Source organism: Artemia sp. Qi Xiang Cuo, chromosome 19, assembly GCF_049724085.1.
Source record: "Artemia sp. Qi Xiang Cuo chromosome 19, ASM4972408v1, whole genome shotgun sequence".
In the NCBI taxonomy this organism is placed as follows: domain Eukaryota; kingdom Metazoa; phylum Arthropoda; class Branchiopoda; order Anostraca; family Artemiidae; genus Artemia; species Artemia sp. Qi Xiang Cuo.
In genome coordinates, this window is record NC_142812.1 from 34,567,010 (window position 1) to 34,584,621 (window position 17,612).

General features: G+C 35.9%; 1 protein-coding gene across 2 annotated transcripts in view; it reads left to right on the forward strand.

The window, feature by feature from the left end:
• The window catches only part of LOC148940771 (uncharacterized), a 220,014-nt gene that overhangs the window by 44,671 nt on the left and 157,731 nt on the right, over window positions 1–17,612 (forward strand). For both annotated transcript variants that reach the window (XM_089105283.1, XM_089105284.1), the window contains exon 2: window positions 15,376–15,598. In XM_089105283.1, coding sequence (XP_088961409.1) covers window positions 15,378–15,598 — 221 coding nt within the window. In that variant the 5' untranslated portion in view covers window positions 15,376–15,377. The remainder of the gene's footprint in view (window positions 1–15,375; window positions 15,599–17,612) is intronic.

The window sequence follows — 17,612 nt, forward strand, 5'->3', positions numbered from 1 at the left end:
AAGCTAAGACTCTAAGCTAAAAAACTCTTAACTAAAACTAAACTAAACAAAAACTCTAAGCTAAGACTCTAAGCTAAAACTCTAAACTCTTAACTTTTACTAAACTAAACTTCAAGTCTAACAAAAACTCTAAGCTAAGACTAAGCTAAAACTCTAAAATATTAACGAAAACTAAACTAAACTAGAACTTCAACAAAAACTCTAAGCTAAGACTCTAAGATAAAAACTCTAAACTCTTAACTAAAACTAAACTAAACTAGAACTCTAACAAAAACCCTAAGCTAAGACTCTAAGCTAAAATTCTAAACTCTTAAATAAAACTAAACTAAACTAGAACTCTAACAAAAACTCTAAGCTAAGACTCTAAGGTAAAACACCAAACTCTTAACTAAAACTAAACTAAACTAGAACTCTAACTGAAACTCAAATGTAAAAAATCAAACTCTTAAATAAAATTAAAATAAAATATAACTTTAAAAAAAAAAATATAAGATAATACTATAAGATAAAAATAGAAACTATTAACTATTACTGAACTAAAATTCAACTACAACAAAAACTCTAAGCTAAGACTCTAAGCTAAAACTCTAAACTATTAACTAAAACTAAACTAAACTAGAACTTCAACAAAATCTCTAAGCTAAGACTCTAAGCTAAAATCTCCAAACTCTTAACTAAAACTAAACTAAACTAGAACTCTAACTAAAAGTCCAAGCTAAGACTCTAAGCTAAAACTCTAAATTATTAAAAAAACCCAAACTGAACTAGAACTCTAAAAAAAACTCTAAGCTAAGATTATAATTTAAAAAGCGAAACTATGAACTAAAACTAAACTAAACTGGACCTCGAGCTGAAACTAAAAGATAAAACACCGAAATCTTAAGTAAAACTAAACTAAACTAGAATTCTAACAAAAAAAACTCTAAGCTAAGACTCTAAGCTAAAACTTAAAACTCTTAACTAAAACTTAGCCAAACTAAAACTTTAACTAAAACTCTAAGCTATGACTAAGCTAAAACTCTAATATCTTAACTGTAACTAAACTAAACTTCAACTCTAACTAAAACTCTAAGCTAAGACTCTAAGGTAAAACTCTAAACTCTTAACTAAAACTAAACTAAAATAGAACTCTAACAAAAACGTAAGCTATGACTCTAAGCTAAAACTCGAAACTCTCAACTAAAACTTAACCAAACTACAACTTTAAGTAAAATTCTAAGCTAAGACTCTAAGCTAAAACTCTAAATTCTGAACTGTAACTAAACTAAACTAAACTAGAACTCTGAATAAAACTCTAAGCTAAGACTCTAAGCTAAAAACTCTAAACTCTTAACTAAAACTAAACTAAACTAGAACTATAACAAAAACTTTTAGCTAAGACTCTAAGCCAAAAAACTAAACTCTTGACTGAAAATAAACCACACTAAAACTCTAAGCTAAGTCTGTAAGGTAAAACTTCACACTCTTGCCTATAACTAAGTTGTGGGTGAAAAGGATGGGTACTTCAATTGTAAAATGGGTTTAGGACGGTCACTATGAAAAGAACTTGTTCTGAAATGCCTTTTGAAAAGTATTGCTTGGTGTTGGGCATTCAAAAAGCTGTAAAGTAAAGTTGTGAGTATAAAGGATGGGAACTTCAACTTGTAAAATGGGTTTAGGATGGACATTATGAAAAGAACTTGTTCTGAAATGGCCTTTGAAAAGTATTGCTTGGTGTTGGAGCATTCAAAAAGCTATAAAGTAAAGTTGTGTGTAAAAAGGATGGGTACTTCAATTTGTAAAATGGGTTTAGGAGGGACATTAAGAAAAGAACTGGTTCTGAAATGCCTTTGAAAAGTATTGCTTGGTGTTGGCGCATTCAAAAAGCAGTATAGTAAAGTTGTGTGTGAAAAGGATGGCTACTTCAATTTGTAAAATGGGTTTAGGATGGACATTAAGAAAATAACTTGTTCTGAAAAAATATAATAAAGCCTTAACAAATATTAAAAAATGGGTGGCTCAGGGGCCTTTGGGGCGCCGGGGGTCCTTTGGGAGCCCGGGGAACCTTTGAGGACCAGGGGCTTCCTTCGGAGTTGGGGTATGGGGATCGGAACCCTTTGGGGTTGGGGTAGGGGGATTAGAGCCCTTGGGGGCTGGGGTAGAGGACCTCACGACACTGTTCAAATACAACTTGTGTATTATAACGACCACAGTCAGAACCTCTTCTAAAACATCTTCTAAAATCATCTTTTAAAATGTCTCTAACTGTTTCGCCGAAATAATTCCCTAAAATGTCTAAAACGGTTTCACCCAAATAACCCCTAAACGTAATTTCAGCGTGTTCCTTTTGTTTTTGGCATCCCTGCACTGACACATTTGAAATTACTAAGAAACCCTTTCCCGCGTTAATCTATTCATCTCTAAGATGTTTCTTTGAGAATTGTTTCCAGGGCGAAGTTTATTAATATCTTTGGAGTTCGACCAGTAGAATTGTTTCCGGGGCGAAGTTTATTAATGTCTTGGGTCTATTCCTGGAGAATTGTTTCTGGGCGAAGTTTATTAATATCTTTGGGGTTCGACCAGTAGAATTGTTTCCGGGGCAAAGTTTATTAATGTCTTGGGTCTATTCCTGGAGAATTGTTTCTGGGCGAAGTTTTTTAATGACTGACAGATGATGTCATGGTTGATTGATTTGTCAAGAAAAGGGAATTAATTTGTTGTTTCTAAGGGGAATTATTGATTCACGAAAGGGGAATTGAGGTCATTGCGTGATCCTGTTTCCTATTCCTGGATCTTAACATTCGCCCCGAGCGTGCACTTGGCCAAAACATCAACAACAACAAATAAATCAACCTTGGAAAAAGAGGTCATTGACACACTTTGATTAACCACGTGTTCTCCCTAGGGACTCTATGCCCATATATGGACTCCCCCTTGTAGTCAATAAGGCCTTTCTACTAATATATGAATATAGAAGTTCGTTACGTAAGTTAATTCGGAAGTTACATATATTTATTACTAATAATAACGTTCATAAATAAAATTAAGCAAGTTTCGAGAAAGCCATTTAACCAAATAAAAGTAAGATTAATATTCAAATTTTGTTTTAATTATTCATGTACGGTGAGCCAAAATCAAAACCTGCATCAATTCAAAAACGTTCAAAAATTAAACAAAAAAAAACAAGTTTTTTTAACTGAAAGTAAGGAACGACGTTAAAACTTAAAAAGAACAGAAATTATTCCGTATATGAAAGGGGCTGTACCCTCCTCAACGCCACGCACGGTACGCTGAAGTTTGACTTTCTCACAACTCTTATTTTTTTTAAAAATAAAAAAAAATTTAGCGTAAAGAGCGAGGCGTTGAGGAGGGGACAGCCCCTTTCATATACGGAATAATTTCTGTTCGTTTTAAGTTTTAACGTCGTTCCTTACTTTCAGTTAAAAAAAACTTGTTTTTTTTTATTTAATAAACAAACAAAGCGAATATTTCGAGAGGACAACTGTCTCTCTTCTTCAGCGCGAAACGAAAATAATATATTCAAGGAAAGTGCCAAATAAAAAAAAACCAACAAAACAAACGCGGAAAGTCAATGTGAAAAGAACCAAAAAACCGATGAAAAAAACAAAAAATTAAAAGATGAATTCAATTCAATAAAAGCCAAAAATTGTATGAATTGAAACCAAATACCTAACAATCATAAAAGCGAGTCATTCGCCAATATCCACGATTTGCACAAACTCCAAACACAAATTCTCATTTGGCTTTAAAAACCCCATTTTTGATCGTTTCCTTTTCTTATAATATGGCAGGCCAATGTGGTTTAAGAGACTAATTGATGTTAAGCTATTGCCCATGCTATCAATTTTCGAAACATTTTTATCTATAAAAACAGAGGAAATTAAAGACCTAATTAATGCACGTTCTGTAAAAGTAATTTAATAAATAAAAACGATAAAAGGTAAAGATTTGCTATGGCAATGGGACATTTTCCACATTTTTTGGTCACCTTTGGAATATTTTTATAGTGGATTTGGTGACAACCCTGCTAATGAAAGCATCATCTATTTTATTGGATTTGTTTTCTCGTTGGACTCTAATTGATTCTCACCGTTGCTTCTCTTCTAACCGTACATTTCGTTTACGATTCGATGTGATCATCCCTGTCAAGTATATTCTAACCGCAGATTTCTTGGTCTATTATTTTTATTTGCGATTCGCTGTGATGCTTGTTGTCACATTTCTTCTATCTGCAGATTTCGTTGCGCTTCATCATTCTTTGCGATTCGTTGAAAATCATGTGTAATTTTGCCTGATGTCATATATATCAAAAAACTTCTTTCCTAGCTTTTCCCCAGTACTTATATTTTTGCTTTAATTGCGGTGTCAAATAATTCAGAAACAACCAGCAATGTCCCATTGCACATGCCTTCTGAAACATGTAAATTACCTATTTGCATAATTATCATTTAATTCCTTAGTTTCAAGTCATTGATGGCAAATAAGCAATCTCAGGTAAATTAAGATTTTTGCTGTTTCTTGTTCCTTGCTCTTTTCTTTAGCTGTTCAGTGTAATGTGTCGTCTTGTGCACGCGTCATAAATGCTAAAAATGATGCAACCACTCCTAGGGCGGGTGAAATGGTGTAAATTATTGGTCTTGAAATGTAAATAAATATGAATTTACTCGCATGATATTTGTTCCCAAAATTAATGCTCTAAACGACTTTTCTCAAACTCTCGACCTATCAAGATCGTTTTTCTGGCCAGAAAGTCCCAGGGTGCTTGGGAGGGTCTAAGCTGCCAAGCGTAGCTTACGAGAGCCAAAGGCCCCAGTGGCCGGATTAAGATGATGCGAGGCTATGAAAAGGCTTATCAAGCGGGGCTTTTTGGTTGGTATCTATATAAAATGAAGGATTTATCTCTCTTTGTATTTAATTCGTTGAATTTGTAGCTAGGTTATTTAATGTACGTGAAAAACTCAAGGACGTCTTATATGCGAGGACCGATGGCCTAAGCAAGCAAAGGTGGACTCGAGGTCTGAGCGAGCTCCGGCGTCTTGTTGTTCCCCTTAGATCACTCGAGCCTTTGGCATCGCACTACTATGGCGTTGTATTTTTACCTCTTTTGTGATTGTTTTTTGAATTATAGATACCACATATTCTGTTATAATTCTAAAAGAAAAATAATCTTTATGAATTTTTACGTTTATACCCTGAATAGTTGCTGCTTTGTTTGATATATCTGTTCTTTTTAGTTTTCATTTTTTCAACCAGGTATTTCAACGGTCGGCAAGCAAACAATAAAACATTTGTGGCATGAGGGAGGATGAGACACCGTTGGATAAACTTAAAAATTTTCGAATTGTATGAAAGTGTGAGAAATAATTGAAAAGGCTGTACAAATCTTGAGAGTCTTTGGAGGGGGGGGGGCTCAAGGGTCTAGAGGCCCTCCCCCGCCGTCCGTGTATGTGCCTGTTAGTCAGTCGATATACTTATTATTGTTCCTATGATTATGCAATGCCGGATCATGCATATTGCATCTCATTGCCTATTATTTTAGTAAGCCAAAAGAAAAAAAAGGTGCGAGCATTTAACGCGTGCTGCCAATTCAAGATTCAGTAACTTGAAGAATTGATTTGATTGAATTGCTAATTTTTATACATTGAATCCCTAATTTCATAAAAAAGGGAGTGTTGATCAGGTTATAATATTCATAAATGTGATTTAAAATGAAAAGCAAACGCATCAATTTATTTTTCATTAAAGATCTGCTTATATATAGAAATAATTTACATACTCGCATTTGCCGACCCTGTACCGTACTTCTATGCAAGAGTGTGCCATGCATGCAAAATATTGTTCTGAAAAATTGAATACTGCTCTGATTTTCTTTTTTCTATCGTTCACAGTGCACCGATGCATGGATGCCTGCAGTAACTTTGCTGAAGGCTGGCGCAAGTCTACATATAGTTTCTGGAGAGCGGGCGAAGATAAAAAAAAAAAAATGTTTTTTGTCAGACAAATTTATTTTTTGTGAAACTTTTATCATTTTAGAGTGAGAGTGTCCAGCTTATCTTCATACTAAATTGAAAACTCCTCCTATACATTAGCTACAAGATGCTCCTTAACTAGAAAGGCTCTAAGGGCTTTCCTCGGCGCTTGTTAAAAATCCGGCAAACACTCCATAAGTGAAATTTCGTTAATAATGAAATAAAACAAAATAGGATGAAAATATAAGAGTTTATGAACATAATTTGGGCTATATATTTGCACATTAGCGGGAGGGGATAAAGATAGCATATATTAAATACGTAACCTAACCTAGGTACCTTTTTTTGTCCTTTCAACCTCCCAGAAAATGAAAATAGTGCCCTTTCTTCTTTCTATTCTTTGCAAAAGTTGTCACCCTGTAAACTTAAACAGTGACGAAGAATGTTCTGACGTTAGAAAAGCTTCACACATGCCTATAATACCAAATTAGAAATTCGCTCGATCAAACATCTGCAGAATTTCCCAATACATTGACATCGTATGATATTTCAGTGACCAAGATAATTCGAATTTTTATCTGCACTGAATACCTTATGAACAAGATTAAAACAAAGTGTATCTCTACTCTGTCGAGTTGTAATAGATCGGGGAAAGGATTATTTTCAAACTTCCCTAGCTGATCACCCCGGATACAGCTGGTGTGGACCGAAAACAACTTTTAACCACAGAAATCTACTATATAGTAAACACTAAATAAAAAAGTTGAAAAAGAAAATGACAATTCTGCTCTCGATCATGAAACACCCTTATTTTCTTAGCTGCTCGATCTCCGGGTAGTTTATTTTAATGCTTCGCCATGGTCCGTCCACACATTTCCCAGACCGAATTTGTCTCCAGTGCCCTGGACTACGGCGCTTTGTCAATGTCGATGCGATTTCTTTGCTGGAGAATTGAATTTGGACCGGAACAATTTTGAAGTTATCCTGGCTGTCAGCAAGAGGAAATCAATTCCCAGTTGGTATTTAACGATCAGACAGATTGCCAAGCCCATTTTTTCTTTATGCTTTCCATAACCATTTGTGTTAAATCTGAGTTCGATGCCTCAAAGGATCACCCTATCTCTTCCATTATAAATCGTTTTAGCTTGTGTGGCCAAAGTATTCTAGAATTGATTGGACGGTCTTGCCGTAACTTGTATAGTTTGGATAAGAGATCCGAATAAATGACAGAAAACTAAAACTTTACTGAAAAAATATAAATGTTTTTACTTTTATAACTTTAATAAATAAAATAATATTAACATTTTGATTACTACTATATATCAGTATATGCATATTAAACTGACAATGCATATTCATTTGTATTCATTTGGAGGGTGGGTGTGGGTGGGGGACTAGTTGCCCTCCAATGACTTTCGACTATTAGCCCTGTTTTAGCCCTTTCTATTTTCAATCGAATCAGCCCTTTTCGAAGTTCCTAATAGAACTCCTTCGATGCGAAGTGCCCTGTTCTAAACAAAAAAAAAGAAAAAAACAATAATAATACATTATACCCATATCGATGTTTACTATAAAACTGACAAGCATTCCAATAACTTTTGGCAATAAAAAGGGCACTAGGCCTTTCAATTTCCGATTGAATGAGCCCTTTTTGAGTATCTACAACAACCCTTTTCTATAAAAACTTCAAGTGTCCCGAAGGGCATAAATTAAAACCCTTGCCCTGAGGGCTGTGAGGGGTCTGTCATCCTCAAAGACCTAATATCCAGAACTTTGAACTACGTTAAACAAAATGTCTATCTCAAAATTTTGATTGGATGTGTTTGGCGAAATGGTGGGCGTGAGAGGGGCGTTAGTTGCTCTCCAATCACTTTCAACTATTAAAAAAGGCACTAGCCCTTTCAATTTTCAATCGAATGAGCCCTTTTGAAGTTTCTACGACAGCGTTTTCAATAAAAACCTTTTATGCCCCCAGGGCATAACTTACAACCCTTGCCCAGGGGGCGGGGCGGGGGGGGGCTGTCATTTCAAAGACCTGAGTTCGAGAACATTCAACTACCTTGAAGAAAATTATTACCTTAAAATTTTGCTTGGATGTGTTTGGGGAAATGGTGGGCGTGAGAGGAGGGTTAGTTGCCCTCCAATCACTTTCAACTATTAAAAAGTGCACTAGTCCTTTCAGTTTCCAATGGAATGATCTCTTTTTGAAATTTCAACGACAACGCTTTCTATAAAAACCTTGTATGCCCCAGGGCATAACTTACAACCCTTGACCTGAGGGCTGTGAGGGGGCTGTCATCCTCAAAAACATAATTTCTGGATCTTTCAACTACATTGAACAAAATGTCTATCTCAAGATTTTGATTGGATGTGTTTGGGGAAATGTTGGACGTGAGAGGGGGGCTACTTGGCATTCAATCATTTTCGACTATTAAAAAGGGCACTAGCCGTTTTGATTTCCAATCGAATGATTCATTTTTGAAGTTTCTACGACAACGCTTTCTGGAATAAAAAAGCTTATATACCCCAAGGGCGTAACTCACGACCCTTGCCCTGAGGGCTGTGGGGGGAGTGTCATCGTCAAAAACATAATTTCCAGACTTTTTAGCTATGTCGAAGAAAATGGCTGTCTCAAAATTTTGATTGGATGTGTTTGGGGAAATGGTGGGTGTGAGAGGGGTGTTAGTTATCCTTCAATCACTTTCGACTATTAAAAAGGGCACAAGCCATTCTAATTTCCAATCGAATTATCCCTTTCTGATGTCTATGTAGAGCCATGATCTGTTGAATCATTATGGGTCTAAGTACATTACTTACAGCCCTTGATCCGATGGCCGTAAGGAGGCTTATCTTCTCATAGATACCGAGCCCAGGACTTTCAGATTCGTCCAACGGAACAACAGTTACAAAGTGGTGATAGGATGTGTTTTGGGAAATGGTGGACGTGAGAGGGGGGCTACTTGGCATCCCATCATTTTCGACTATTAAAAAGGGCAATAGCCGTTTTGATTTCCAATCGAATGATTCCTTTTTGAAGTTTCTACGACAACTCTTTCTATAATAAAAAAAGCTTTAATACCCCGAGGGCGTAACTCATAACCCTTGCCCTGAGGGCTGTTGGGGGAGTATCATCCTCAAAAACATGATTTCCACACTTTCTAACTAAGTCGAACAAAATGGCTGTCTCAAAATTTTGATTGGATGTGTTTGGGGATCTGGTGGGTGCCATAGTGGTGCTAGTTATCCTCCAATCACTTTTAACTGTTAAAAACGGCACAGGCCCTTCTATTTTCCAATCAAATGAGCCCTTTTTGAAGTTTCTACAACATCAATATCTATAAAAACCTTACATGCCCCCAGGGCATAACTGATAGCCCTTGCCCCGAGGGCTCTGAGGGGGGTTATCATCCTCAAAGATCTAATTTCTAAAACTTTTAAATACGTTGAACAAAATGGCTATCTAAAAATTTTGATTGGATGTGTTTGGGGAAAAGGTGGGTGGGAGAGGGGGGTTGGTTGCCCTTAAATCCCTTTCGACTATTTAAAAGGGCACTAGCCCTTTGAGTTTCCAATCTAATGAGCCGTATTTCAAGTTTCTACGACAAAGCTTTCTATAAAAACCTTATATGCCCCCAGGGCATAACTTAGGACCCTTTCCCTGAGGGCTGTTGAGGGAGTGTCCTCCTCAAAAACATAATTTCTATCTGGAAATCTACTACGCTGAACAGAATGGCGATCTCAAAATTTTGATTGGATGTGTTTGGGGAAATGGTGAGTGTGGAAGGGGTGTTAGTTGCCTTCCAATCACTTCCGACTATTAAAAAGGGTACAAGCCATTCTAATTTCCAATCGAATGAGCCTTTTTCGAAGTTTCTATGACAACTCCTTTGATACGAAGTGCCTTGGTCTAAGACAAAAAACCAAAAACAAAAATAATACATTGTCCCCAAATTGCTTTTTACTTAGGCAGCGCTATTGCGCTGCCTATGATATGTTCATTCAAAGTTGAGGCTTGTAAAATAGTTTTGGTATAGAATCTTCTTAACATAATGAAAAATCGAACTAGTTGTTAAAAATTGCTGGCCATAATCATCAAGCCTATTTTCAGTCTTTTGAAAGTTACTCTCAATTGGAGGGGACGAGGGGGCTGATAGTAGGATCTATAGAGGTAGTAGATTCGAGAATCAAAGTTGAAGAAGTCTTTGATACCGTCTTATAGATCAGAGGCAACGCCATAGCTTTGCCTATGATAAAAATCATTAAGATTTCAATGTTATATTGTTATTTTTCTGTTTTATTATTTTTTTCCAGAAGCACTTCATATGGAAGGGGTGGTCGTATAAACTTCGAAGGGGGCTCATTCAATTGAAGCGGGAAGTTCTAGTGTCCTTTTTAAGAGTCTAAAGGGATCGGTGGGCAACTATCTCCCCACACTCTCTTTTCCCCGAATGCATCTGGTCAAAATTTTTAGATAGCTATTTTGTTGAAAAATGTCGATGGTCAAATAACTGTGCTTCCGGGGTTGAAAAAAAAACCCTGCACTCTCCCCGGGCCAAGGGTAGTGAGTTATGCAAGTTGCCCGTTGTTAACAAATAAAGTTTTTATGGAAGGGGCGGTCGTGTAAAATTTAGAGGAGGCTTGTTCAACTTGTAACTGAAAGTCTTAATTTCCTATTTTAAGAGTCAAAATTGATCGGAGGGCCACCAAAGCCCCCCCCCCCCCTGTCCATTTTTCCCTGAATACTTCCCATAAGATTTTGAGGTAGCCATATGCAAGTTGCTCATGGTTAACATATAAGGTTTGTATGGAAGGAGGGGTCGTATAAACTTCTGACAGGGCTCATTCTATTGGGAATAATAAGTTCTAGTGTCCTTTATAAGAGTCAAAGATGAGCATCCCCCTCACCTTTTCCCCCAAATACACCCGATCAAACTTTTGCGATAGCCTGTTGTTCAAAATAGTCCAAAGGGAAAATAACTAGGTCTCTGGGTTGATAAAAGCCCCCACAGCTCCCCAGGGTAAGGACTGTAAATTATGCAAGTTACCCGTTATTATCATATAAGGTTTTTGTGAGAGGGGTGGTCGTATAAACTTTGAAGGAGGCTCATTCGATCGAAAACTGAAAGCTGCAGTTTCTTTTTTAAGAATCAAAAGTGATTGGAGGTCGACAAGCCCCCTCCCATCTGCGCCCGTTTTCCTCAAATACATCCGATCAAAATTTTGAGATAGCCATTTTGTTCAAACTAGTCAGAATTTCAAATACTATGCTTACAGGATTGACCCCCCTCACCCCTCAGCCTCCGGGGAAAGGGCTGCAAGTTATGCAAGTTGCTTATGGATAAAGCATAAGGTTTTTATGGAAGCAGTGGTCGTGTCATTCGATTGGGAATCGAAAGTTCTGTTTCCGCTTCACTGAAAATGAGTTGTTTTACAAATATTTTCCTTTGTAGTTAAATCTTGAATTGCTAAGCTTTCAGCAATTAATATCACTATATATCAAATATTCATTTCAATTCAATTACTTTTTTTCCAAGGACTGTTCATTGCATATAACTTTCAATAAAACGCAAATGACACAGTTGGCTTTAGACTTTTACCGTTGGGGAGGGGGAAAGGGGTAGTAGCCAAACTCTTGTTTGCAGTGATTTTTGTTCGTTTTAAGTTTGATTTAAGTTTTACTCGCTTTAAGATTTATTTATTCACTTATATTTATTCATAGTACATGTTGTATTTCTGTTGGCTATGATTGTTTGTTTAATTTCTGTTCGGTTTGGGTTTTATTTATTCTTCAATAGTAATTTCTGGTCGTTTTGAGTTTGCAATATTATAGGAATTTATCTTTGCTGGTTTAAGTTTAATATGGCTCTTTACTCTTCTTCAAAAATCTTCCTTTTCAGAAAGTTTTTTTAAATTAATATTAGCGAAATTAAGGACTCCCTCGAATGTTTTTTTTTTCAAATCCATTCCTTTCTTTTGTGATGTTTTTTCGAAATGTTCATCATGTCAGAAGGTTCGCCTCAACTAGTCTGTATTCTGTATGGTCAGCTTAGCGGAGAACTAAGTAACATAATTTTACTTTCAAATCCTTCAAGTCTTTCAATATCTGAACTGGCCATAGCAGAGGGTCCTTGAATTTTGCGAGAGCTATTTGGAACTGTTCAAATTTGCCATATTACTTAATCCTAGTTCGAGTCCTAGTTACTGCAATAAGATTCAGTTTATTTTCAACTGGGTAGGCCGCATGGTAGCCTGGGCCTTACTTTTAGTTTCCTGTTTTGCCCTGTTTTCTCTTAGTCTCATTTTGCTGATCAATTCGGTAATAATGAAAACAGAATATCTTTGCTCAGACACTATGTATTACCTCGTGTGAATATCATAAAACTCACACTTTTCCGCGCTAAAATTTAGTTCATAGATTTGAAATTCCCCAAAAGTCGGTTGAAATTTTCCACGAGGTGTCAAAACCGTAGAAAGATAATATATATACTGATCAAAACAGTAAAAAAAATTCCAAGCAAAAAAAAAATTAAAATAAAACCCACTAAGTAAAAATTAAGCCTTTTAGTCCAATTGAAAAATCTATTTACTTTGGTTCTAACCCTTTTACCCCTAACAGTTAGGCAAAATTACAAGATAAATATAGACCCTATTCAAAATCCTTCTCGACATGTTCCTTAAAATATACATGATAATCAAAGATTGCCATGGTAATCGAAGAAACCATGCCAGTTTCAACCATAGTGCAACAGTGCAAGACGTTGAAACCACGAATTAGAAGAAATGGCGAGATACCGTGCGATATCTTATGGATTGCGCGGTTGAAAACGTAAGGAGGAAGAACGCTGACTCACCTAACACCACTTCGTATTACGGCTGGATCGGAAAAATATTTTCCATTAAAAAAGACTCAATCAAATGTACAATGCCAGATTTCAGAGATTCTACTGTAAAGCCACTTACACCACACTGGATATTTAAAAAGCTGGATTTGAAAAAATCACGTACGCGGAATTTTTGTTTTCAGAGCATTTACATACTAAAAAGGATCCACAACCCAAACCCAGATGTTACCCCTCCCCTGAAAATATTTTCTTTTAGGGGTTTTTTGGGATTCAAGGTTGTTCGGTCAGTTCTGGCGGGATTTACCCCTGCATCTTTTGCTTGTCAAGTAGGGCCATTTTTTTTTTTTTTTTTTTTTTTTTTTTTTTTTGTACAGGTCTGCAAACTAAACCACCATATCAAGATTGAAAGATAGTGTGAGGAAATGCCAAATTGTTATCTCCTACTTTTTATAATAGTTGCTTTGCGGTGCATTAGTAGTTTAACGCAGAGGCAAAAAACTAACACGAGCTATCAATAAGGTAAAGATTTCGCAATGACAAGAAGTGGGCAGCGTGCCTCGTCGATGAGAGTGACCTTTGGTATTACGTACTGTTTTGGGTATACTTCATAAAAATCAATATAAAAGTTAAGTTTAGGAGAGTCGTCAACCAGGATCCTGAAGCCACTATGACTAGATCTGTCGAAACAATCGTTATGAGCATAATTAAGTCATATTGATTCATTGGAAGCTTCAACTCAGTTTAAACTCAGTTTCGACTGTTTCGATAGTTTCAACTCAGTTTATAACCTGTAGGCTAAGATAAGATTTATTCATAATCAATTAATCATACAAGAAAATAAATTGTGCTAATCCCCCAAAGGCTCCTAGGCCTGTAATAGAGGGGGAATACATACCGTTTAAATCAAACACTAAATCAATAGAAAAACATTAAAATAGGCCTACATTGAATAATCCAATCAATACATACAATCCAATCGCAACACTCCTAATCCCCCTCGAAAGGCTCCATGGCCAGGGATACAAGGGGGAATGAGAAAAAAGAAAATACAATATATGCAAACAACCATAAAAAAGAAAAAAAAAGAAATCAATCGCCAAACAACATATAAAATTAAAAAGAGACCATACTTGAGGCCTGGGAGTCATAGCGCAGAGAAAACCACCATAAAACAAAACTAAACGAAGCTAAGAAGCATTGATTTTTTTTTTTTTACTTTCAGACACTAAAGTTAACAGTTTATATATCTAAAGGAGTATTTAGAATATTTTGTTTTGTTAGTTACACAATTGATGGCACAATACGAGAAAGCTCTAAAGAAGGAGGCAAATTTATGCACTTTTAGTAAACATCCACAAACACTAAATCAAACCTAACCTCACAAACAGACTGGACTCTCTAGGAACAACAGACTGGGAACAAATTTCATATAAAATTGGAAACTACTCCAATTGGAAACTATTCCCAAATACTCACTTATATCATTCTTAAAAGTGATAAGACTCTGAGAACAATAGACTGGGAAGATTATGATTAATAATCTTTTGTTTTTACCACGATCCCATATCATTTCTGAGACTTTTGATAGTTTCAAGGGATTTTTGAAGCAAAATTAGCCAAAAAAAAATTAGAAAAATTCCATATTTCCCTTTTTAAAATAAAACTTTATTTCCCCTTTTCACAACGTAGGCAGGCACTTTTGTTTTTACATATTTTTGAATCTTTTCTCCTCCCTGACAGAAAATGGCGCGTACCAATCTGATTGCTTACAACTCATTTAGCCTATTTGATTCTTTATAGCAATGTTAATAATTAAAAATTATGTATCAATTCTTAAAATGTGTACACAAATGAAAAATTGTGAGATGTTGGTGACGATTTGTGATACTATATCAAGTCACAAATATAAAACTTGCGACAGAAATCTACGCTGTGTTGTAGTTTAAACGCTGTAATTCTAAGTAAATGTATATTTTGGAAACTTGGTTTCTTCTTCCGCGGCTATTTAACATAGATAAAACCAAAATATTTTGGAAAAAACCAATGCCATTTGTCTTACAAATTCAAGTTTGGCAAAACTTTAACTTTCCCTTAGAGTTCAAAAATTGTTGCGGTAGGCTTGCAGAAAACGAGGTGAAAAGGAATTTACTAAAATAATTATACTCAAGTAAAAAGAAAACACAACATAGAACATTATAGGAAAATCCTTAATGATCATGGAAGCTAGGCCTAGAAGTATGTACTTAAAAATACTGTCTGAATAGTGCCTACGCAAAAGTACTAGCATTGATATCGGCCATCTACGAGATTCATCAGTATCTTTTTATGCAGCACCTATAGCATGATCAGTTTCTTTTTGTTAAATTTGTTTTCGCCTTTTGTTTTTATCTATTCATGTTTGCTATCCATGCCAAAACCGTAAAATAAGATCTTGTAGGGCATTCCTTTCGTAATCAATGCAGAAAACATCGACTAAGACGTATGTTAATTTAACTTTATGACTTCATCTTATTGTTTCGTCTCATTAAATTGCTGAATGATTCATTTTTCTGTTTTTGTTGCAGAAATGCCACATACTACAGGCTGCTGGCCAAGTTCCCAATGTATGCCTCCAAAGCCGCCACCCGTGCCAAATACAATTGGCTCAAGACTTATGAAGCAAGATGGAGAGTATGTCAGAGCAGCTTTACTAAAGCCACAACCGGATTTGCCGCCTCGACGACCTGTGGTCTTATCCCTTTCGTCTCCGATTAAAAAAACGGCAAAAAATAAAGGAGATCCGAGCAGGTATATTAGAATGAAACCCCCCAGGGAAAAACTTATAGTCGTGTATAAGAAAAATCTGCAGTATCTTACACTCTTTAGTACGTTTTGGAGGACAAAAAAGTAATACGTTAGAATGGCAGTTCCCAATCAATGAAGGATCCAGGAATCTAGAAAGAATCTTGATCTTTGCTTTTCTTCTCTTTTTCTTCGACAGACTCGTTAAGTGTCATCAATACAAGAGAAAACAAACTGATATAAACTGTCCATGCCAAATGGGCTGGATGCTTCCCTCCTGGGTCCACCGTCGTTTGTCCAATGTGAGCACCCAATTATGGGAACTGTAGCTTCCAAAAATGTGCTCCGAACTATACTTTTTTTTATCTCGTATTGTGAGTTAATTTTCAAAGTTTTATTGGTTTGAGATGCGTAGAACCTGCAAGGTCCCTGCGAAAATAAAAAGGAACAAATGAATTTTTTTTAAATAATGAATTTTTTTAAATGTTTTTTTTTTTTATAAATAAAAAAAAATAGATACCAGGTACTTGCTTGGTTGTGTGAAAGACTAATAGATTAATGAACCTATTAATTATTCTTATGTACTTATATTAGTTCATGTAACTACTTCTATTGTTAGTCAGCGTATTATTTTTTTGTATTTATTAACCCAAGTTGAAGCATCATTATTTGCTACTACAATTTAAAAGCTTGATAGAAGTGGCGAAGACTGTATCATCAGGGTGAACTGAAGTTAAGTGGCAAAAATGAAAAAGCGTATTTCGTTCGTTTTACCTTATTTACAATGAGAATATAGAATCTTGACAATTTCCTTCTCTCCTAAGATGGGTCCGATTTACTACGTTGAAGCCCCCCCCCTCCATAAAAAATTTTGCCCCATAATGGAAATTCTTCTGTTCGTTCAGTTTTGATATCCTCCCGTCTTTCCCCTTCCATACTGTATGGCTAAGACATTTACACATAACTTTATTTAGGCGTGGGGTGGCGGAGTAAAATGTAGCATTGACAGGTAATTTTAGGAAGCATACAGCAAATTTAGAGGGAAATTTTTTAGAATTTTTCGGAAATTCAGGGGTTAGAGGATATGATGCCCTTCCTTCCTTCATGCATAGGCTACCTTACTTTCAAAATTTTGTCAATAAACGTCTCATTATTCGCATTCCTCAGTATATATCTATCCCAGTCTCGGTCAATCAGTATATATCTTAGTTTTCAAAAAAAAAATTAGGAATTCTAGAATTCAATGCCATTTATTTGTGCGTAATATAAGAGTCTAGAGTCTAGAACAAGAATTCTCTACTGAGGCTGCACGGATCCCTGGAAGCACTAGAAAGGATTCCTCTGGAGACTTTAGAAAGGATTTCTAAATAATTGTCTAATAGGATGCGTACATAATGTCATTGTTCCTCAACAGTCTTGTAATGTTCATTGAATGGAATATGAGACCATGTTCAAAGTTTCAAATGGGCGTGGAATCAAACAGTTCGTGGTAACGTGGTAACTATAATAAGGAGTGACGCTGCTCAATAATAATCGAAACTCAAAAAGGCAAAATTTTGCTATCAACAGATACATAAAAGAATCGGTTTATTATGCGGATTCCAAACATATAAGATTCATTAAGTTTAGTGTTGCCCATCAAAAGCTATAAGGCTGAGAAAAATTTGCCTGATTTTTGAAAAAGGGTATAAACCCCTTAAAAGTCAAGGAACCTTAATAAAAACTACACCATCAGATTATGCGTATGAGAGAGCCCTAGTGTAGATTTCAAGCTTCCATCATTGGCAGTGCAATCGCGCTGCCTAAGTAAAGAACGATGTTGGCACAATGTATTATTTATTTTTTATTTTCTTCCATACCAGAGCACATCGTATTGAAGAAGTTGTCGTAGAAACTTCGAAAATGGCTCATTTGATTGGAAATTGGAGTGGCTTGTGCCCTTTTTAATAGTCGAAAGTGATTGGAAGGCAGCTAACACCCCTTCGACGCCCACCATTTCCCCAAACACATCCAATCAAAA